Raw genomic sequence first — 25,005 nt, forward strand, 5'->3', positions numbered from 1 at the left:
TTCAAGGGAAATATTGTACTTTTTACTCCACTACATTAATCTGAACCCATCAGTTACTAGTTACTTTGAAGAGAAGGATTTTGCATAGAAAACTTAATATATACAAAATAAAAAATGTATGAAGATGATATACTTTCACATTTGAAGCCTGTCAAGTTCAAGAGGACATAATCAGAGCAGCATAACTGGACCACATACCACTTTAACATTAACCTTTAATCAGATCAGCATAACTGGACCACATACCACTTTAACATTAACCTTTAATCAGAGCAGCATAACTGGACCACATACCACTTATTACCAACATAACCTATAGAGGTCAATGAATACACAAACGTCATGTAGAATGTGTACTTTTACTTTAGATACTTAAGTACATTCAATAGCAAATCCTTAACTACACACCCTCAAGACCCCTACGGGCCTACGCTCTGCATCTTCTGGCCGTCTCAGACCCACCCCTATCCGAGCTCCGGGAGGGTCATCAAGGAGAAGCCGCCTATTCTCAGTCCTTGCCCCACAATGGTGGAACGAACTGCCCACCACAGTTAGGACAGCCCGAAACCCATCCAATCTTTCGCAGTCGACTAAAGACGCACTTCTTCAACCATTATCTGAAATGAAAAAAGAAAAGTTAAAATAATCTAACCCTAACTAACCTTACTGTCATGCACTTGTCCTAATATATTAACCTACACTGTAGCACTCAACACTTGAACATTGTTACTCAGCTGATAGAGAGTTGTGCCTTTCCTGATGATTTGTTGTACAGAACTTGTAAGTAACTTTGGATAAAAGCATCAGCTAAATGACTAAATGTAAATACTTCTCTACTTTTACTTAAGTAGAATTTGAATGGAGCACTTTTTACTTTTACCAGAGTACTCATTTATCTGAGTATTTCTACTTTTACTTACTTTACTGGACTGGTCAGATGAACTCAATGGTACACTGGTTGAAGAAACATGGCTTGGTTTCAAAACCAAATTTTCAACAATACTAAACGACATGGCCCCCCTAAGAACCACCAGGGTAAAAAATCACGCTGAGCCGTGGATGTACTCCGAAATACTGGCCGCTATGAAAACCAGAGACAAAAAATGCTCTGAGTTTCGTAAAAGTCAGTCAAAGCTGGGAGCTCCAGTAGCTCACCACGTACCGCAAGCGCTATTTCAGCGCCGGGGACAACCGTGCTCGTCACGGATCTGGGGTTTAGCGAGTTCGAATCCCGGACTGCAGCCGTGCCTTTCCCAGAGTGTCTTCCCCCCCATCTGAACCCTTTCAGCCTGTTTCTGTCGGTCGACCTTGACCAGTATAAATGCGATAAACGTATAAAAGAGCCAGGGGAATGGCCAAAGTTTAAAAAAAAAAAAAGTCAGTCAAAGCTTACCAAAAGCACGAGCAGTGAACTCCAAGCCCACGTGACTGAACTCAACCTAGAAAGAAACAGATTAAGAAACGACGTAAACTTCATGATCAAAACTGCAAAAAAGAATTTCATCAATGACAAAACTGAGGAAAACAAAAACAAACCACGTGAACTTTGGAAATTACTCAATAATCAACTAGGCTGCAGTAAAAAACTTAAAACCAGATTCTCAAACATAAACATAAAAACGGACAACACGCTCAGACAAGCTGGATGTAGCCAATTACTTAAACATTTTCTTCACAAACATAGCCACAACACTGGTAAACAAACTACCCTCCCACTCAGGGCTTTATGGGGTAGAACACATAGTAGCTTACTACAAAAACCTAGGGGTCCGCAAGGACGACTTCAAGCTGGAAATGGTAACAACAGATGAGGTACTCAAAAAACTGAGCGCCCTCCAACCTAACAAGGCCACTGGCCATGACAACATCCCCTCCAAATTCCTCAGAGACTCAGCAGCCGCCATCACCCCAGTCATCACACACATAATAAACCTCTCCATAAAACAGGGACACGTCCCCAAGGACTTCAAAATTGCGAGGGTGACCCCTGTGCACAAAAAGGGCAGCAAATTGTTTCTATTTTCACCTCCATCTCCAAAGTCATGGAAAAAATGTTCTACGAACAGGTCAAAAAGTACCTAGCGGAAAAAAATCTAATCTACGAATTCCAATCTGGCTTCAGAACATCCCACTCCACTGACACATGCCTTCTCTATTTGAACGACCACATCAAACAAGAGGTGGATGCGGGCAAATACTGCGGCATGGTCATGCTGGACATACAAAAAGCCTTTGACACTGTCAATCACTCCATTCTGATTGACAAGCTAAAAGCAATTGGTTAGTTTATCAGTGAGCTGGATGCAATCCTACCTTGAGGGGAGGGAACAGATGGTGGAGGTAAACGGTACCCTATCCCCCCCCCCTCACAGTGAGCTGTGGTGTTCCACAAGGAAGCATACTAGGACCGCTACTGTTCCTAATTTATGCAAAAGAGTGTTTTTATGAGAAAAAACCCTCAGCTCGGAACTAGGCAAAATCTGCATATGGCTCGCTGATAACAAACTATCATTACACATGGGCAAAACAGAGTCCATTCTCTTCGGTTCAAATAACAAACTCAGCAAGACCGACGGCTTCTCAGTTACAGTGGGTGACAATATTGTCACAAGGAAAGATGAAATTACCTACCTGGGTTCCATCCTAGAGGCTAATCTCTCCTGTGACAAAATGGCATCCAATGTAATAAAAAAAGTCAACCAACGAACTCGATTCTTGTACCGGATCTCCTCTCTGGTAAACAAGAATACCCTGAAGACTCTGGCAGGAGCACTCATTCAAGGGTACTACGACTATGCTTGCACCTCATGGTACCAAAGCACCTCAAAGGCGCTAAAAACAAAATTACAAACATCTCAAAACAAACTGGTCAGACTACTGCTTGACCTTACTCCTAGAACCCACCTCACCCCTGCCCACTTTGACAACCTAGGATGGCTTAGAGTAGACAACAGAGTACAGCAACTTGCAATGGGCCTGGTCTACAAGATACACTACACGACCAAGGTACCCATGTACATGTCAAAATACTTCCCAAAGGTCAGTGAATACCACGATCACAACACCAGAGGGAGCTCCACAAATCATGTTAAACCCAGATTCGGCTCAAACAAGGGACTAAACACGTTTCGCAATTATGCCACATCAATGTGGAACGCCCTACCCAAAGCTGTAAAGGAATGTGAATCACTACCCACTTTCAAAACCACTCTCAAGGGACACCTACGGGAGACTGCAATTCGAAACTGGCCCCTGTAAATGTCCTAACCCAACCCCCTCCAATGTACAGTAATTTACCTAGTATGGTTTTGTCAATATTCCAATGTACAGTTGTGCTTGTTTGTACAGTGTTCCCCCCCCCAACCTCCTCCAATGTAAATTACCCAGTATGGTTGTCAATATCCCAATGTACCCAACCCCCCCCACACAACCCCACCCAACCTCCTCCAATGTACAGTTTTTACGTCAAATGTATATACTCCCTTTTCTTGACTCTTTTTGTATCACAAACAGTACTGTATTTGCAAATCTGGTATGTCATAAATGTATAGATGTAGCAGTACTGTCTATCTGTATGTCATGTACGTCATATATGTCTTGATGAATTGAAAATGGGGGACCCTGATGTAAACAAGACGAAAGTCTTTCTCTGGTCTGCATCCCCTTAACAATTGTGTGTATTGAGCTGTACTGTATTGTACCCATTCTGCAATCTGTTAATAAAGTTTTCAATCAATCAATCAATCAATCAATCAATCAATCAAAGGAACTGTGTACTTCTTCCACCACTGTATGGAACTGTATGAGGGTGATGCAGGGAGTGACTGTCAAAGAGCAGTAGGTGAATGTGCTAATTCAACTCTCTCTCTCTCTCTCTCTCTCTCTCTCTCTCTCTCTCTCTCTCTCTCTCTCTCTCTCTCTCTCTCTCTCTCTCTCTCTCTCTCTCTCTCTCTCTCTCTCTATGTCTCATAGCCATGTCGGTCCATCCTACATCGATGCCTGTAGTGACAGTTCAGCCAGCTATGTCCTTTGACGGCATGAAGACTGAGGCTTGGAACAGCGGGCTCTGTGACTGCTGTCAAGACATGGACATCTGTGAGTGATCTGCCACTGAAGAGTAGCTCAACAGTGGCAGCTCTGTGTATTGGCTTGCGTTATTGCATGTGTATGTGTGTACTGCGTGTGTATGATGTGTGTACTGTGTGTGTGACTACCTGTTTGTGTGTGAGATAAACCCCTGTTGTGAGGTCTCATTCACACATATCCAGGTTCCATCTGTTTACGTCTGCTTTAACCCTTTCACTGCCGCACTACCAAAACGGTTAACCCTTTCACTGCGACAATACACAGAAGGTTAACCCTTTCACTGCCGTTGGTTGTGTGATAGTAAAGGGTTAACCTTCTGTCGTGTGGCAGTGAAAGGGTTAAGCTATTCTCCCTCTCTCTCTTGAGTGCGTGTACATTTGCTATAGGCTGCTCTTTTTTACATGGATTAAGATAATTATCTTCCTGATTCCTGAGCCCATTTTATTCAAAAGGAAGATATTGATTTACATATATATATATAATATTTTTTCAAGTCAAGAAAATACAATGAAGCTTAGAAGAAGAAGTCTTTAATTGTCATGCAGATTAATATAATGTGTGTGTGTGTGTGTGTGTGTGTGTGTGTGTGTGTGTGTGTGTGTGTGTGTGTGTGTGTGTGTGTGTGTGTGTGTGTGTGTGTGTGTGTGTGTGTGTGTGTGTGTGTGTGTGTGTGTGTGTGTGTGTGTGTGTGTGTGTGTGTGTGTGTGTGTGTGTGTGTGTGTGTGTGTGTGTGTGTCTGTGTCTGTGTCTGTGTCTGTGTGCCTGTTTCTTCCCAGGTTGCTTTGGGTTATGGTGCCCTTGTTGCCAGGCGTGTAAAACCACCTCAGAGTTTGGGGAGTGTGTGTGCATGCCCCTGGTGGACTGCCTAGTTCCTGCTGCCGCCCTGGCCATGAGGAGCTCCATGAGGGAGAGGTACCGCATACAGGTAGGCTGCCTGTCACACGACATGTCTCCGTCTCAACTGTCTCTGTCTCTCTCAGACCCACTCCTATCCGAGCTCCGGGAGGGTCATCAAAGAGAAGCCGCCTATTCTTGGTCCTCTCTGCCCCAATGGTGGAACGAACATCCCACCACAGTTAAGACAGCCGAAACCCGACCAATCTTTCGCTGTCGACTAAAAACACACTTCAATCAATATCTGAAATGGAAAAAAACACTAACCTTCTTACTGTCTCCTACTATCATGCACTCTTCCGACTATACTAATATGTCTTTACTACTATGCACTCAACACTGCAACACCCAATTTCCAGCACTGTTTGGTGAACAATGTTACTCAGCTGTAAGAGTTGTACCCTTCCTGCTGACTTGTCGTACAGAACTTGTCGCTTTGGATAAAAACGTTCAGCTAAATGACTGAGATTCGACTCCAAAAGAGTCAATTCAACTAAAAAGAGTAGATTCCTCGAGTCCAGCCGTGTTAAATCGGGGTTGACTCCTGGCAGGTGACTGAGAGTCGCGGTGCAGTAGAATTTACTCCACAAATCTTACATTTCAAGGCGATCCCATGGCTGACCTGATATCAGATATCCTAATAACAAGGCTTGTGAGAAGTATAGAAGTCCTTTCCGAATGCATCAACGGTTAACTCGGCAGCAGCTCCGTTACCAAAATGCGCCCATTTGAAACACTGTCGTGGGAAGAGAGACGACCCACTCAGAGTCCTGCACCACTACACCCGACTGTAGCACAAAGCTTGTCTCTAACATGCATTATAATCAGGGCTTGACGTTAACTTTTTGGCTCACTAGCCACTGTGGCTAGTGGTTTTCCAAAGTCACTAGCCACTCAGCATTTTCACTAGCAAAAAATCCCTGCACTCGCGCCCCCACCCAAAAAGTTATAAATATAGGTCATTTCTTCTTCACTAACCCCTGCTGGGGACAGTATCATTGTAATCATACTGCTACACGCCAACTGTACAACTGTGCTTCTGACTGTTGACTCCATTGTTTACTACTGCCTGCAACCAGTGACTCAGCCGCAAAAGGAGCTCCAGTTGGGGCAACGGCTGACTGGGACAAGATGGAGGGTGTAGATGTGGAAGAGTTGTGTTGAACCTAGCAATTACATTGTTGCTCCAAACGCTGTGAACATTATCATTGACACACCTATGCCTTGGCTGTGTTGAACCTAGCAATTATATTATTGCTCCAAACGCTGTGAACATTATCATTGACACACCTATGCAGGGCTTGACGTTAACTTTTTGGCTCACTAGCCACTGTGGCTAGTGGTTTTCCAAAGTCACTAGCCACTCAGCATTTTCACTAGCCCTGGGCAGTGCCCTGATTATAATACATACTTATTGGAGGTACACCGATACCAACAGAATAGAATAGAATAGAATAGAAGTACTTTATTGATCCTGAGGGAAATTCAGCACTACAGATGGCTCACAGTAAACATTTAGGGCAGTGGTCACCAACCCGTCGATCTTGATCGACTGGTCGATCTTTGAGACCTTCCCTGTAGATCTTTCCATGGAAAAAAAAAGGAAAAAAAAATGTATCTTTCCCTGAGAGTCCACATTACAGTTCTACTTTTGTTTTGATGTGAAAAGTGATGCTGCATAAGATTACTGCACTTAGCACTGACTGAGAAAGTACATATTACAGTTCTAATTTATAAAATGCTAATTGTAAATATGTTTGGCAATGTTAATTAATAGGAGAAGGTCCACATTACAGTTCTACTTTTGTTTTGATGTGAAAAGTGATGCTGCATAAGATGACTGCACTTAGCACTGACTGAGAAAGTACACATTACAGTTCTACTTTATAAAATGCTAATTGTAAATATGTTTGTCAATGTTAATAATATGAGAAAGTCCACATTACAGTTCTACTTTTGTTTTGATGTGAAAAGTGATGCTGCATAAGATGACTGCACTTAGCACTGACTGAGAAAGTACACATTACAGTTCTACTTTATAAAATGCTAATTGTAAATATGTTTGTCAATGTTAATAATATGAGAAAGTCCACATTACAGTTCTACTTTTGTTTTGATGTGAAAAGTGATGCTGCATAAGATGACTGCACTTAGCACTGATTGAGAAAGTACATATTACAGTTCTACTTTGACGTTTTAATGTTGGACCAAAGCATTGCATGTAATTAGAATACAGGCAAATAAAAGTAATTTAGTTTAAAGTACAATCTTGGCTGTATTTTTCTCTCAACGCTTCAATAGGTAGATCTTGCCTAAAATGTACAGTAATACGTGTAAAATGCTGATTTCAAAAGTAAAAGTCCAGGAAGATTATGCCAGAGTTGTACTGTCACTCTGTGCTCAGTGATGCAGTGCGGTACAGTGATGCGTTGTATAGTCTGATGGCTGTCGGAATGAAGCACTTCCTGTGCCGTTCAGTGTTGCATCTTGGGAGTCTTAGTCTAACACTGAACGTGCTCCTTCTATCAGCCAAGTCTGTGTATAGTGGATGGGAGGTAGTAATATGTGTAGGAGCCATTTCATTTGATTTAATAGTTTTTGACTAAATAGCGCCGCCACTGGTCGCCTCGAAAAATGGCACCATGGTCCTCTTAATTATGGCCCAGCTGTGTGTAAGCGCACACGCCAGACGAGAAACAGATTTTCAACCGCTCGCTTGCTACACACACACACACAGCGCAGATTGATGAATGAATGAAAGACTGAAAGAAAGACTTTGTTTAGAATCATTTTGAGTTTATTTGAAACCCTTTTGCTGCGCCTGTTTGTTTTGAAACCCTTTTAGTACAAGTCTGGAGCCTGTTTTGTTTCATTGTTTTCCCCGTTATTATTTGAAACTTTTACACAACTCCTTCCATAAAACTCAACCGGTTCGAACTCATCAGATGCAACCATCAACAACATCAAAACAGTGAGTAACAAGACAGCCCAAGTCATAGCCCCTTTCGTGACTTTCGGTTTGCAAGCCTGGGGCTTTTGTGACCGCAGTCACTTATTTATACGGCGCGATCATCCAGGAAAACAACAACCAAGCGTGATCGCGGGGCTCGGAGTGTGTCAAAACTCAAAATCAGATCTGAATTTCAAAGATACCCAGCGTACAATATGGGTTTAACACAGCTTCACGATGGGTTCTGGAAGCTCGGAGTTGCTCATAAACATTTTAAATCATTTTTATAAAACGAGTGTACTCACAGAGCGAACCTTGGCTAAATGGCTGGTGCGTCCGGCAATCACTGCGCTCCCTATCGGTCCCTGTTGGTCATTACAACAATACACAGGAGACGCGCTCAGCAGATTCTACCCTGTAATGGCCTATAGGTAATGACCAACAGGGACCGATAGGGAGCGCAGTGATTGCCGGACGCACCAGCCATTTTGCCAAGGTTCGCTCTGTGAGTACACTCGTTTTATAAAAATGATTTAAAATGTTTATGAGCAACTCCGAGCTTCCAGAACCCACCGTGAAGCTGTGTTAAACCCATATTGTACGCTGGGTATCTTTGAAATTCAGATCTGATATATTTTTGACACACTCCGAGCCCCGCGATCACGCTTGGTTGTTGTTTTCCTGGATGATCGCGCCGTATAAATAAGTGACTGCGGTCACAAAAGCCCCAGGCTTGCAAACCGAAAGTCACGAAAGGGGCTACCCAAGTCAATGTGGTGTGAGCGCGTTAAAGACGTATTCTGGCTTAGATAGGCAAATTGAGCCTACATTCAAGTTGAAAATCTCTCTGATACGGACACAATTAATGGAATTTGATGGATCAAAAGGATCTAATGGATGTGTCACGCTATTGAGAACAATGGAATGTGCAATACAATTGGATAAATTAACGCAAAAAATGTGCATTTAAAATGGTATCAAAAGGATCTAATGGATGTGTCACGCTATTGAAAACAATGGACTGTGCGATATGATTGGATAAATGAACGCGAAAGACGCGCATGGAATTGGAGGATCAAAGTATCTAATGGATGTGTGATGCTATTAAAGATAATGCAATGTGCGATATCATGTGGATAAATGAACGCGAAAGACGCGCATTTCAAAATGGAATTGGAGGATCAAAGTATCTAATGGATGTGTGATGCTATTAAAGATAATGCAATGTGCGATATCATGCGGATAAAGAACGCGAAAGACGCGCATTCCAAAATGGAATTGGAGGATCAAAGTATCTAATGGATGTGTGATGCTATTAAAGATAATGCAATGTGCGATATCATGTGGATAAATGAACGCGAAAATCGCGCATTTAAAGTGGATTTGAAGGAATATTATGTCATCATCAAATAAACCCTGTGCACCGTTATAATAATAGATGCTGCTTAACGATGTCTGGACATGATAAAGAGGAATTGGGCCATTCTGATGCAGCTGCTGTGATTGTGACTGAAGTTACCGCCGTTCACACTTCTGATAAAAATGTTAATTTGCCTGTGGTTGAGGGAAAGAGACAAGTGAAACCCACGCAACGGGCACTTGAGGCTAATTATACAAAGCAATGTAATAGAAGAAAAGCTAAACTTGGACAACTCACAAGCAAAATAAATGTGTTACAAGCACTTATGGTTGATTACAATAATGTGGAATTGGTTAGACAAGAATACAATGAATTTAATTCTAAAACAAATGACTTCAAATCACTTCACAAAACAGTACAGCAGCTGTTATCAGAAGAGGAAGCGTCAGAAGAACAAGATCAGTGGTACATGCCGAAGTTCAAAATCATTTCATGATAAGGTTATAGAATGGATAAATAATGCCCCTGCAGCTATGGCACAAAAGCCACCAGAAGTGACACCAGCAGTGACACCAGCACATAGTGTGAAATCATTTGGCAATAATTCAATTGGCATGAAATCCACTTCAAGCACCGCAGCATTAAGACAGGTAGAGGCCGAAAGAGCCAATCTAGCCACACGTTCTGCTTATCTCAAGCAAAGACAAGCATTTGGATTTCAGGAGGCACAGCTCAAAGCAAGAAAGGAAGCATTTTAATTGGAAGTGGAATTTGCAGCTGCTGATGCCAGGTTAAAAGTTCTGGATGTTACTAAACATGTAGACACCAGGCTTGATGTTAACCCCTTAATCCACGTCAATGAATATTTTGACTCAATGCAATCCTTACCAGTGGACAGCCATAAGGTTAATTATAGATTGGATGATGAAGAGGAAGATGATGACTATGAAGAGGATGATGAGGCTGAAGAGAATGATGATGATGATGATGATGATGATGATGATGATGATGATGATGATGATGATGATGGAAATTATGAATTTGAAGGAGCAGCTTCCCATCCACCACTGAGATGAAGGTCTCAACATGCCCCTAGTGGCCAATTACGGCAGCCACAGAAACAAATGGCTCAGCAGCCTACAAGGTCACGAATGCCTGTTGCTCACCAACAACCCCAACAGCCTAACCCAAACTTTGGCTTGCAAGATGGTGCTCAGGTTAATGTTCAACCAGGCGGAGCCATGATGGACATTTTGAGAAAACAAAATGAAATCACAGAAATGTTAATTCAAGAACAGAGGTTCTCACTCTTGCCTTCTAGAGAGATTCCTGTTTTTAAAGGTGATCCATTAAGTTATGTCTCTTTCATTAATACATTTGAACATTGTGTAGAAAGCAAGACAAGTAACAACAGAGATCGACTGCTCTTTCTTGAACAGTTTACAGATGGAGAACCAAAGGCAATTGTGAGAAGCTGCCTTCACATGGATTCCCAAAAAGGCTATGTGAAAGCAAAACGGCTTCTACGCACACATTTTGGAAATGAGGTTCTCATTGCTGCTGCCTATCAGGAACAAATTCTGAATTGGGATGCAATCCGATCAGAAGATGGTAAAGCCTTACACAAATACTCACTCGTCTTGAGAACATGCTGCAATGCTATGAGCAATAATGAAATTCTGCAAGACATGAACAATCCTACAAACTTGAAATCTGTCTTATCAAAACTGCCATTCACGCACAGAGAGAGGTGGAGGACAGTAGCATATGGTTACTATGAGCGTACACACAGAAGAGCTAAGTTCCCACAACTTGTAAATTTCATTGAAAGGCAAGCAAACATTGCCATTGATCCCCTCTTTGGCGAAATACAAGACACAAAACCGAAAGACAAGAGGACAATCCCTTCTCCCCGAAATAGTCATTTGAAATACATACCAGTTTCATCATACACTAAGAGCAGTTTTGCCACAGTAACCGAATCCTCAGAACCAAAGTCACAGTCGAGCACAAGCAGCTCTGCAGCCGTGCAACAGAAAACATGTTTCTTTTGCAAAGAAAACCACAGCACAGACCTGTGCAACGAATTGGATAAGAAAATGCACAAAGACAAAGTGGAGTTCTTTAAAGTAAATGGTTTATGTTTTGGTTGTGTGACTCAGGGTCACATGAGTAAGGACTGTGAAAGACGTGTGACTTGTAAAATATGTACAAAGAAGCATCCTACTGTGTTGCACATTGAATTTAAAAAAGATACAAGTCAAACTAGTCCAAGCACCGATAGCATGTCAGTGGGCAGTGCATTAGTCACCATGAAAAGGCCTATCCATACTGGGGTCGGTGACCAACAAAAATTGTCAATTGTTCCTGTGCAAGTCAAGTTGTCAAATTCTAATCAGGTACTTCAAACGTACGCTTTCCTTGATCCAGGAAGCACTGGAACCTTCTGTACTGAAGCTTTAAGGAAGCAACTGAATGCTAAGGCGACACCAACTCGAATCCTACTTCGTACTCTAGGACAAGAAAAGGTCATATGTATTAACCGAATCAATGGGCTGGAAGTGTCAAGTCTTGAAGGAGATGATTTCCTAAAACTGCCACCACTCTATACTCAAACAGAAATTCCTGTAACCAAGCAGCAAATTCCCACTCAGGATTATGTGCAAGAATGGAACTACCTAAAAGAGGTTAAGTTGCCATATATTGATGCAGATATTGGACTCCTGATTGGTAATATGCAGCTAAGTTTATGGAACCGTGGGCAGTAATTAATAGCAAGGGTAATGGGCCCTACGCTGTAAAGACAAGACTTGGATGGGTGGTTAGTGGGCTTCTACACAAACCCACAATAAGCCATAAGCAGCCAACCCATATTTTCGGCAATCGCATATCAATAATACATTTGAATGACCTCATGATCCAAAAAAGGAAATTCAAGAAAGATCCGGAGTTTCACAAAGAGTACACTGACTTTCTTGAAAGTGTCATTCAAAAGGGACACGCTGAAGCTGTGCCACAAGAGCAGTTAAATCTAGAGGAAAGAAGGACTCACCATGGAGTACGCCACCCAAAGAAACGCAGACTGCGTGTAATCATGGCAAAGGCAAGAGACGCCCCCTTGAAACGGGTTACAATACCCAGAATGGAACTTACTGCTGCAGTACTAGCAGTGAAAGTGAACAGGAATGTGGATGAAGATACATTCAGAACCCAAGTGAACACCAAGATCAACCCTGCAGACCATGTGTCCCGAGGTCTTACAGCTGATGCATTTTTAAAGTGTGAAAACTGGAAGAAGGGACCGGACTTCCTACAGGAAAAAGAAGAGACATGGCCTAACTTACCTGCTGATCTCACCCCCATACCAGCCGACGATCCGGAAGTCAAAAGAGAGAAGGTTACAGTCAATACCATTCAGATGATGGATCAAGATCCTACTAGCACTCTCATACACCACTACTCAAGTTTCTACAAATTGAAAAGAGCTGTAGCATGGATGCTGTATTTGAGAACTCACCTTTTGCAGTTGAGTAAAAAAAGGAAAGATCTGATGCAAATTCAAGAACCAGACGCAGACAAACAAAGACAGACAATTGAAGTGGAGATGAAAACATTTAAAAACACTGTAAAGGCACACAACCTCTCTCTGGATGAACTGGACATTTCAGAGATAGCCGTTGTAAAATTCTGTCTCAACCAAGGATTTCAAGAGGAAATCAAAACATTGCAGAAAGTAAGTTTGAACGTGCAGAAACACAGTTCAACCTACAAGCTTGATCCCAAACTTGAAAACGAAGCCATAAGAGTGGGTGGGAGATTAAACAGAGCAGCCATGTCAGAAGATGCAAAGCACCCTGCTATCCTCCCAAAAGACCATGTGTATGCAAAGCGCCATTGGAGACAAGTACAGTACCTGTCAGACCTATTTTGGACCAGATGGATAAAAGAATACCTACCTCTTATGAATGTACATAAAAAATGGAACCGCATCCGCAGGAACTTTGAAAAGGAAGACATTGTGATCATAGCTGACACGAATGCACCAAGAGGATCCTGGATGTTGGCTAGAGTCCTGGAAACAATGCCAGACTCAAGAGGACTTGTGAGAAGTGTGCTTCTTCAGACAAAAACCAGTGTACTTGAAAGGCCAATCAGCAAGATTTGCCTGCTGGTGCCAAACTCAAATTAGGTACTGAAGATTCAAACAGGCCTATACACCATGCCTGTTTCCCACCTCACAAGTATTTATTTTGTTTTGAACATTTTGTATGGCTCCAGCAGTTTTTAGATTTTGTATTGTTATTAGAGCCTGCCCATAACAATAGGGGCCGGGAAAAGTAGGAGCCATTTCATTTGATTTAATAGTTTTTGACTAAATAGCGCCGCCACTGGTCGCCTCGAAAAAATGGCACCATGGTCCTCTTAATTATGGCCCAGCTGTGTGTAAGCGCACACGCCAGACGAGAAACAGATTTTCAACCGCTCGCTTGCTACACACACACACACAGCGCAGATTGATGAATGAATGAAAGACTGAAAGAAAGACTTTGTTTAGAATCATTTTGAGTTTATTTGAAACCCTTTTGCTGCGCCTGTTTGTTTTGAAACCCTTTTAGTACAAGTCTGGAGCCTGTTTTGTTTCATTGTTTTCCCCGTTATTATTTGAAACTTTTACACAACTCCTTCCATAAAACTCAACCGGTTCGAACTCATCAGATGCAACCATCAACAACATCAAAACAGTGAGTAACAAGACAGCCCAAGTCAATGTGGTGTGAGCGTGTTAAAGACGTATTCTGGCTTAGATAGGCAAATTGAGCCTACAATATGTATTAGTCTAGTATCGGGTATTGGTTTGATACCAGGCTAAACTACTTGTACTCTGTTTTGATAAACGCTACAGATACCAAAAACGGAATACTATGGTAGATGAAAATAATTAAATGGTATTTGTGTCAGTTACATCATTACAATGATCTGATGAGGTTGGTATTTGATTGAACTTGATTAGATTAAACATGTTCAATTGAACTGTCTATATAAAGAATCCGCTCTCCTGTCCATCAATACCAACCACTGAAGTGCCCTTGCGCAAGGCAAGCTCTCAGGTGTGAATGTGTGTAACTGTGTGAGTGTTTTTTCAGGGCATTGCTGACGTTTTTTCAAAGAGCATCTGTGCTCAGTGAACCTACCATGGGTAAATAAAGAAAGAGCTGGATTTGAACTCAACCATGACTTTGCAAGTGTGGCCTGTGCCTTTTCCCAAGCTACCAGCGTACCCAGTATTGTTATAAAACATGATACCTGTATACATCATTGATTGATTGATTGATTGATTGAAAATGTTATTAACAGATTGCAGAATGGGTACAATACAGTACAGCTCAATACACACAATTGTTAAAGGGATGCAGACCAGAGAAAGACTTTCGTCTTGTTTACATCAGGGTCCCCCATTTTCAATTCATCATAACATATATGACATACATGACATACAGATAGACAGTACTGTTACATCTAGACATTTATGACATACCAGATCTACAAATATACAGTATTGTTTATGAGTACAAAGAGTCTAAAAAGAGAGTATATACATTTGAGGGGGAAGAAACTGTACATTGGAGGTTGGGTAGGTGGGGTGGGGGGGGGGGTGGGTAGGCGGGGAGCGGGGGGGGGGGCACTGTACATTGGAGGGGGTTGGGTTTGGACATTTACAGGGGCCATTTTCGAATTGCAGTCTCCCGTAGGTGCTCTTTGAGAGTGGTTTTGAAGGAGGGTAGTGATTCACATTCCTTTACAGCTGTGAGTAGGGCATTCCACATTGTTGCGGCATAATTGCGAAACGTGTTTAGTCCCTACTTGAGTGCTACAGTGTTGAGTGTATGTTAGTATTATTAGGAAGAGTGCATGACAGTTAGGTTAGTATATATATATATTTTTTTTTCAGATATTGAAAGGTCTCTTTGTTTATTTCAAGTGAATGCATTCCGGTTCAAAAAGCAGTACAAGTGATCATGATATGAACACAGCGTACAGCGAATGAACAGCGCTTTCAAGAAGAGTAGAAGCTTGAGCTTCAAAGGAAGAATTGGTTAGCATAATTTTGTGTGAGTAGACTACAATGTTATCAAACTGGAATGCCTGCTGTACCTCCCTTGGTAAGTTGTCGAGGGGGCAGAGATAAGTACGTTTGTGTTTCTCAGAGACAGAGGCCCCTGTAAGTTCCAGTTGTCTCTGTGTTCCTTGGAATAATCAAAAATGGAAACATATAGCAATTGCAAAATAGGTCACTCACACACATACAGGTGCATCTCTCAATAAATAAAAATATTAAGGAAATATTGCCTCCATGCCACACCGCATTGATTCATGCAAAAGGAACCCAGACCAAGTATTGAGTGCATATAATCTTCAGTAGGCCAACATTTCTGCAATATATATCTACCATATTGGTCTTATGTAATATTCAAATCTTCTCAGATACTGAATTTTTATTAGCTGTAAGCCATAATCATAAAATGTTTAAGAAATAAAGGCTTGAAATATTTCACTCTGTGTAATGAATCTATGTAATATATATGATTTTCCCTTTTTGAATTGAATTACTGAAATAAATGAACTCTTCAATAATATAATAATATTATTCAAATGTATCGAGGTGCACCTGTATGTTGGTTGAAAACAGTATTTTGCCACCAGTAGTCTAATCTGTACCATACTATGCTCTACAAAACACCCTTAAACTCACTGCCCTCACTGCTTTTAAACAAAATCAGCAACAGATCATAACCGACTGTTGCACCTGCTGACTGCCTCCCAATCGCACATAGCCCTCAGACTCTTCTCTCCTCCCCCTAAGCCCCCTCACCTACCTCCCCCTTTCTTCTCTCTCTCTCCCTCTGGTTCTCTCTCCCTTTCTCTTTTTCCCTCTATCTTTCCTTCTCTTTCCCTTATTTATTGTAATTTTCCTTGTAAACTATTGCCACTGTAATTTATTTAATTGTATTTACTTGTATGCCCACCATTTCCACCCTACTGTACATTGTAAAGCGCTTTGAGGGTATAGAAAAGCGCTATATAAATGCAATTAATTATTATTATTATTATTGCCTGGGTAAATAAAGGTTAAATAAAAGAATAAGAACACGTCTCCCCCCGATGTCGCCCACAGGGCTCCATGTTCGACGACCTCTGTATCGTCACCTGCTGCACCATCTGTGCCTGGTGTCAGATGGCGAGGGAGCTGAAGTTCCGGAAGAAATGCCCGATCGTCGTCATCAACTCCTTCGCCAGGTCCTCTGTGCGCGTCGCCATGAACCCGCCGCCACACGTTCCTCATTACCCTCCCCAACCCCTGTACCCATTACCATCATCGCCGTCATCACCCTACCCGCCTGTGTCCTACTAATGTGAGGGGAATCGACTATTTAAAAGGAACACGGCAACATTTGGGGAAATTAACTTACTGTCTTCAGTAGAAAGCTATCTGGCTGCATGTTAGCCTAGCTTAGCACAATGAATGGAAGCGGACAGTGCCGGGTAGTCTTCGGGAGAGGTGTTAGTTGGACAATGCCTAGGCTAACCGGCACTGTCCGCTTCCATTCATTGTGCTAAGCTATAGGCTAACGTGTAGCCAGATAGCTTTCTACTGAACGCACAGAGAGGAAACTGGTATATATCTTCTTGTCTCTCTCTGGAGAAGACGATAAGCTAATTTCCCAAAATGTTGGCGTGTTCCTTTAAGCTCCCCTGAACCCTGTAGTGTCTGGGTACCAAGGTGTTAGATCACGCGACCCGGAAGACATTTTTTATTTTTGTTTAACTTTTAGCAGGAGTGGTTAAATGTGCATTTATCCATAAGAAAAAACATATACTGTATATATATTATATGGATCCCCATTAGTCCACTCCCATGGGTGAAAGACTATTCTTTCTGGGGTCTGAACACATAACTTAAAACATTGGAGTAATAACAAAAACATTAAAACATAAAAAAAAAATTAGCTTAAGTCCATTCTCAATATCTGCAAAATCACAACACAAAAAGGCTCCAACCACAAATACAATACTAACTAAATAAATCAATAACTCAACCTTCATAACAGCGTTTTTCTTAGCTTTTGCTTGAAAGTAAATTTGTTGCTGATAATCATTATATTCACAGGTATACAATTCCAGTATGCAGCAGCTCTATACATTACGGTTCTATTAAAGGTCCCCTATTGTAAAAATTGCCTTTTCCAGTGTTTTGCATTGTTTTCAAGCAATGTGGGGTTGTACCAAGACTGACAAAATGTGAAATCTGTACCATGTCCCGTTTCTGCAGTTCAGCGGAGACAATAACGCCCCCCACTGAAACAAGCCATTCTGAATTGACTCAATCTGTGACGTGTAAGAAATCGGAGTGATCTGCCACCGCCTGCCCACAATCAACTGTGATTCGAGGAAATTATGAGCAAAACGGGCAAGCAGCGAGTGGAAATAATGTGGAAGCGGTTTCAACAGCAGAGTGTGGTATCATTGACTTGATAAAACGGTTCATTTCAACAAATAAGACTGTGTAACCTTGGGTGACTGTTGGAACAGCAGAAAACAGGAACTATAGATTGGTTTACATGTCATAAAACGCCAACCAACCCCCACCAGCAGCAATGGCTCATCTGTGTAAACAGTACCACATTCCGGGGTCTGAGTGTGGCCCTGAGTGTCAGAATATCCTTGTCAACTTAAGAAAGGGATATTTGAATGTCATTACAATGTCAACTGTCTGTGAAGATAATAGAATATGTTCTGCTAATTCTCTGTTAAAATGTTTATATAAATAATCTGCAAATCTCTATATTATTAGTTCAGTCTGGTAAATACAGGTTTTGTCATCTTATATAGAAATGTTTGGTATTGAACTATGGGTAACGACTACATTGTTTTAGTTCTGGATATATGTAACTCATTACACTGAAGAGAAATCTTAGAAATGTTTAATTATTCAACTGCCAATACAAGAAATGACTCTTGAGGAATTAGCCCCTCTGCCACGGAGACAGAAGGGGACAGACAGAAGATCCTCACACGGCACATGCCCATATATAGACATGAAGGAGAAACCCAGGAGGAAAAGTACAACTCTTGTTTTGTTTGCAAGACACCTCATTGGTAGAGACAATATTTTGTATGTAACTCTGATTGGCTGAAAATAGTCAAACCTGTGATGTCATATTGAGTATAAAAACCAGATCTAAAGTATTAAATCAGGAGGCCAGACACCCAGTCTGGTCTCCACCGCTACCATCTGAGAGTGTATTTGCAGTGTGTGAGTAACCATGATAACCACTGTTTTGTGTTGTCTAGTTTAATGTGAGGTCATTACACTGGACCAGGTTGACCATGTAGTGCATAGTACATTCCTTTCATTTGCAAAACATGACTAATACTAACTAATACTAATACTATTCTGTCAGGAATGTTTACAGTCTGTTAGAGGTCATTCTAACAGACCAGCAAATTGATAACCATGTATTAGTTATTTGTTTGATAAATGATTAAATCCCTGTATGCCTAACCTCCTTTTCCACCTTGGGCCTCAGACAATAAATATGAGTTGAATTCAAGCTCTGTTGTTTTGACTACAAACTTTATTCTCCCTCTGGCTAGTGGAGTCATAGGGGGGAAAACCATTTCACCATTCTATCCTTCTTCTCTCCAATTCAGCAGACTGTGTACACTGTAGCTAACCTAGTATGTTTACATAATAAACGACAAGAGTTTATTTATTTTAATTTTTTATGTATCCTTTATTTATCCAGGAATGTCCCATTGAGATACAAGATCTCTTCTTCCAGGGAGTCCTGGGAGATTTGCCACCTTCAGCTGTTCCACTGTCAGTGTCAGCACTTTACAGACCAAAAACTGACGACCCCAATAAAATGCAGATGACCTGTGTGATCTAGCATCAACCATACATATGGGCCCTTTTCACAGTGGCCATTTTGACATGTCCTCGCAGGGTAAACACAGGTGTAATCAATATAAAATTAGACAGTGTGCACAATACCAGGGTCCTGGCGGCCTGATTGCTTTTACCAACGCGTTTGTGTTTCCGCGTCTCTGATTGGCCAGGTCATGTGACATGTACGCCCAATCATGGGGCCGCAAGTTTCTACACTGGTTAAGCTTAAGTCAAGTCAAGTCAAGAGTTTTATTTGTCACGGCATACAAGTATACAATGAAATGCAGGTGGTCTTGCCCGCAACGATGTGCATAATACAATAGTAATAACATATAATAGAATCCAATAGAACGACATTGTGCAATAAAACAAGTAAACAGAGTAGGGCATATCAGTATATGTACATAAGTTATTTACAGAGCATGGTAGGACATGCTAGGTCCTGTGGTAGTGCAATACACTGTTAGCTACGGATGAGGCACTGGGTCTTTCTGTACATGCTATATTATACAATCTCAAGTTATACTATTACTATTCTTAAAGTGACCTTTCCTTAGTGGCCATAAGTGTGGGCGTGTGCAGCATGAGTGTGTGCTTGCTCCTGTTAAAGTGGCTGCTAGTGTGTGAGCGTGTACAGTGTGTGTGTCGTGTGTGTGCTCATGTGTGCTTGTGTGTGGAGAGTTCAGTGTTCAAGGCTCTGATGGCCTGGGGGAAGAAGCTGAGCCGAAGTCTCTCTGTCCTAGTAGCTGGTGTTCGCAGGCGTCTGCCTGACCTCAGCAGCATGAACAGGCTGTGGTGAGGGTCTTTCATTATTCTGCAGGCTCTGGATTTGCACCTCTTGTTGTATAGAACCTGCAGGGGTGGTAGTGCAATACCCGTGGTACGCTCGGCTGAGCGCACCACTCTCTGTAGGGCCTTCTTGTCCTGTGCCGTGCTGTTTCCATACCAGGCAGTGATGTTTCCAGTCAAGATGCTCTCTACAGCTCCGGAGTAGAAGGACTGGAGTATCTTCCCAGATACTCTGAACTTCCTTAACTGTCTCAGGTGGTAGAGGCGCTGCTTCGCCTTTTTTACGACTGAGTCTATGTGTGTTGTCCATGTCAGATCCTCTGAGATGTGGACCCCCAGGTACTTAAAGCTGCTCACCCTGTCCACGGTAGCCCTGTTTATCCTCAGTGGTGTGTGTGTCTCCTGCAGTCCTCTCCTATAATCCACGATCAGCTCCTTGGTTTTACCAATGTTCAGGAGCAGGCTGTTGTCCTGGCACCAGTGTTCCAGTACCTCAACCTCCTCCTGGTAGGCCTTCTCGTCGTTGTCCGAAATCAGCCCCACCACCACTGTGTCGTCCGCAAACTTCACTATGGAGTTGGAGCTGAACTTGGCCACACAGTCGTGAGTGTATAGTGAGTACAGCAGGGGGCTCAGAACACAGCCCTGGGGGGACCCGATGCTCAGGGTGATGGTGTTGGAGGTATGACCCCCCACCCTGACCGCCTGGGGCCTTTCGCTCAGAAAGTCCAGTATCCAGGCGCTCAGAGCGGAGCTCAGACCCAGCTCGATCAGCTTGTCCACCAGTCTGGTGGGGACTATGGTGTTGAACGCTGAGCTGTAGTCAATGAACAACAGTCTCACATAGCCCCCCTTCTGGCGGTCAAGGTGAGAGAGGGTGCTGTGCAGTACTTGGGAGGCCGCATCATCAGTGGACCTGTTTGGCCTGTATGCAAATTGCATAGGGTCCATATCACTGGGGAGGGAGGCACAAATGTGATCCTTGACCAGCCTCTCGAAACATTTCATGGCCACAGAGGTGAGTGCCACCGGTCTGTAGTCATTGAGACATGTTGGGGAGGTTTTCTTTGGTACAGGGCTGATGGTAGACATCTTGAAGCAGGTGGGGACCACTGACTCCGCCAGGGATCGATTAAATATGGCGGTGAACACAGGGGCTAGCTGGTTAGCACAGGATTTAAGTATGCGTCCTGTTATTCCGTCTGGGCCAGAAGCTTTTCTGGTGTTCACCTGCATAAATGCTCTTCTCACACTGTGTACCGACAATGAGAGAGCGTCCCCGTCCCCCCGCGGATGCCCCCCCCCTCCACAACAGCCGACGCGCCAGTGACGTCACTAGCCGTTGAGCTAGGAGCGCCACTGTCTGCACCAAACCGAGCGTAGAAAGAGTTGAGTTTGTCCGTGAGAGAGGCGTCGTTGCTCCCCATTGAGGGGGCGCTGACTTTGTAGTCAGTTATCGTCCTCAGTCCCCGCCATAAGCCTCTTGTGTCATTCTGTTCCGTTTGTGTCTCCATTTTGTCAGCATACGTCTGTTTTGAAAGTTTAACAGCCTTGCGCAGAGTATAGACTGTAGCCTTATACTCCTCCATGTTTCCTGACTCTCTGCCCAGGTTGTAGGCAGTGGTGCAAGATTTCAGAGCTGCTCTGATAGTACTATCCACCCACGGCTTCTAGTTTGGGAACACCCGCACCTTCTTTGTGGGGATAATACTGTCGGCAAGTGATGTTATGAAACTCACGACCGTGTCTGCGAACTCGCTGACGTCACTGGCGCTTCGTTGAAACATCCCCCAGTCTACGTCCTCGAGAGCGTCCTGAAGCGTGGCCTCTGATTGGTCGGACCATTTTTTTGCCTCACGTGACACGACGGCGTCACGTGATCTCTGTCTGTAGGCAGGTATCAGGTCAATGGAGTCATCGTCGGACGTGCTAGTCGCTCCCGCTAGTGGCGGAGCCGGTACAGCTTTGTAGCCGGCTCTGAATGGGGTGTAGCAGTGGTTGAGCGTGTTTCCCCCTCTGGTGGAGCAGGTGATGTGCTGAAAGAAGGATGGCATCACTTTTTTCAGATTTGCCTGATTGAAATCGCCAGCTACGATCATGGCTGCGTCCGGGTGTTTTATCTGATGAATGCTGAGATGCTCCGCCAGTTTGCGGTGTTTGCCTGGGGAGGGATGTATACTGCAGTCAAAATGATGGCCGTGAATTCTCGGGGTAGGTGGAATGGGCGGCATTGAATGGCCAGATGTTCCAAATCCGGCGAGCATGAACGGGAGAGTACCTTTACCTCCTTGGGATTAACCCAGCCGTTGTTGGTAATGAGGCAGACACCCCCGCCGATGCTCTTACCGGAGGCTTCCGTGCGATCCGCTCGGAAGACGGTGAAGGAGTCCGAGGGAGAGACGCTATGGTCCGGAGTCGCTGGCTTCAGCCATGTCTCCGTGAAGCACATAGCGTTACAGTCTCTCATATCTCGCTGGAATCGGACCCTCGCTCTCAAATCGTCTATCCTCCCCTCCAACAAACGTGCATTCGCCAGAAAGATGGATCGGATTGCCGGGCGGTAAGCAGATCTTTTTAACCTCAGTCTGATTCCTCCTCTCTTCCCTCTGTGTTTCTTCTTGCCGACTCCTTTGTCCTTGTCCCTTCTGATCTCCGATGGCCAATCTAGGCATAAAGCTTAGGCGCTCTTTCGAAGTTGGTTAAGGTTAGAGTTTGTCTTAGAGCATGGCAATAGAACGCCTGCCCTGATTCCAAACTCTAACCTTAACCAACTGTGAAAGAGTGCCTAAGCTTTATGCCTAGATTGGCCATCGGAGATCAGAAGGGACAAGGACAAAGCTTAACCAGTGATAAACTAGGCGTTAGGTAGTTTGCAGGCTGTTCGACCCGGAAATAGGCGCAGAACTTGCCGTCCCACGATTGGCGCACATGTCACATGACCTGGCAAATCAGAGTGCAAATCGGGAACCCGGAAACACGAACGCGTTGGTAAAAGCATAGACGCGTCCTGGCGCACACAAATGGAAACAGGACCCTAATTAACGTTATTAATTAAACCTGTGTTTAGATTCGATTAGATTCAAATGTATTGTCATGATACAGCACAAGTACAGTACAACAAAAAGAAGTTTGGCATCCAACCAGAGTGCAAATGTAACAGTAAAGTGCAATAGGAATATACAGTGTACACAGGTGATTCAACTGGGTATAAAATATATAAATTAGTACTACTGGATAATAGTGCTAATAGGATGTATGTACAGAGTTGTAGTATTAATATGTGATACAGGTATAAAGACACTATGGTAGTAGTGTAAAAGGAATGGATGAATGGATGAATGAATGAATGAATGAATGAATGAATGAATGAATGAATGAATGAATGAATGAATGAATGAATGAATGAATGAAAACTTTATTTAACAGATTGCAGAATGGGTACAATACAGTACGGCTCAATACACACAATTGTTAAGGGGATGCAGACCAGAGAAAGACGTTTGTCTTGTTTACATCAGGGTCCCCCATTTTCAATTCATAGTGACATTTATGACATACACAACATACATGACATCATGACATTTATGGCATAGGGACATACATGACATACAGGTATATAGTACTGTTACATTTGTGACATATACGATATGCAATAATACAGTACTGTTACCCATAGATCCTAATAGAGATTATATACATATGATGGGGAGGAGTCTGTACATTAGGGGGGGGTGGGTGGGTGGGAGAAAAAATATACATACGGCGGGGAGAAAATATATACATACGGTGGGGAGGAGACTATTTGGTGGGGGGGTTGGACCTTTACGGTGGCCAGTTTCGAATTGCAGCCTCCCGTAGGTGCTATTTGAGAGCGGTTTTGAATGTGGGTAGGGATTCACATCTTTTTACGGCTGTGGGTAGGGCGTTCCACATTGTTGTGGCATAATTGCAAAACGTGTTTAGTCCCTTGTTTGTGCCGAATCTGGGTTGCACATGATTTGTGGAACTCCCTCTGGTGTTGTGGTCGTGGTATTCACTGACCTTTGGGAAGTATTTCGACATGTACATGGGTACCTGTGTAGTGTAGTGTATCTTGTAGACCAGGCCCATTGCAAGTTGCTGTACTCTGTCGTCTACTCTAAGCCATCCTAGGTAGTCAAAGTGGGCAGGGGTGAGGTGGGTTCTAGGAGTAAGGTCAAGTAGTAGTCTGACCAGTTTGTTTTGTGATGTTTGTAATCTTGTTTTTAGCACCTTTGAGGTGCTTTGGTACCATGAGGTGCAAGCATAGTCGTAGTACCCTTGAATGAGTGCTCCTGCCAGAGTCTTCAGGTTATTCTTATTTACCAGAGAGGAGATCCGGTACAAGAATCTAGTTCGTTGGTTGACTTTTTTTATTACATTGGATGCCATTTTGTCACAGGAAAGATTTGCCTCTAGGATGGAACCCAGGTATGTAATTTCCTTGTGACAATATTGTCACCCACTGTAACTGAGAAGCCGTCGGTCTTGCTGAGTTTGTTATTTGAACCGAAGAGAATGGAGTCTGTTTTACCCAGGTGTAATGATAGTTTGTTATCAGCGAGCCAGGTGTAGATTCTGCCGAGTTCTGAGCTGAGGGTTTTTTCAACCTGTAACTTGTTCTTGTCAGAGACCAGCAGGGCTGAGTCGTCCGCGAACAAGAACAAGTTGCAGTCACAAGCTGACGACATGTCATTTGTACTGGGCAGCTCTTAGTGGTCAACAGGGTCAGACTGGTTGTACTGGGCAGCTCTTAGTGGTCAACAGGGTCAGACTGGTTGTACTGGGCAGCTCTTAGTGGTCAACAGGGTCAGACTGGTTGTACTGGGCAGCTCTTAGTGGTCAACAGGGTCAGACTGGTTGTACTGGGCAGCTCTTAGTGGTCAACAGGGTCAGACTGGTTGTACTGGGCAGCTCCTAGTGGTCAACAGGGTCAGTCTGGTTGTACTGGGCAGCCAG

At 43.2% G+C, this 25,005-nt stretch overlaps 1 protein-coding gene across 1 annotated transcript; it reads left to right on the plus strand.

The window, feature by feature from the left end:
* Nucleotides 1-4,161: 4,161 nt before the first annotated feature.
* Nucleotides 4,162-16,859, plus strand: LOC311246275 (cornifelin-like; the record flags this gene model as incomplete). Its single annotated transcript, XM_084336408.1, has 3 exons — nucleotides 4,162-4,165; nucleotides 4,863-5,011; nucleotides 16,465-16,859. The coding sequence occupies 3 exons, from the start codon at nucleotides 4,162-4,164 to the stop codon at nucleotides 16,699-16,701; spliced, it is 390 nt and encodes a 129-aa protein (XP_084192534.1). The 3' UTR covers nucleotides 16,702-16,859.
* Nucleotides 16,860-25,005: the final 8,146 nt, after the last annotated feature.

This window comes from Notolepis coatsorum, assembly GCF_963971535.1.
Source record: "Notolepis coatsorum genome assembly, chromosome: 1".
Taxonomy (NCBI): Eukaryota; Metazoa; Chordata; class Actinopteri; order Aulopiformes; family Paralepididae; genus Notolepis; species Notolepis coatsorum.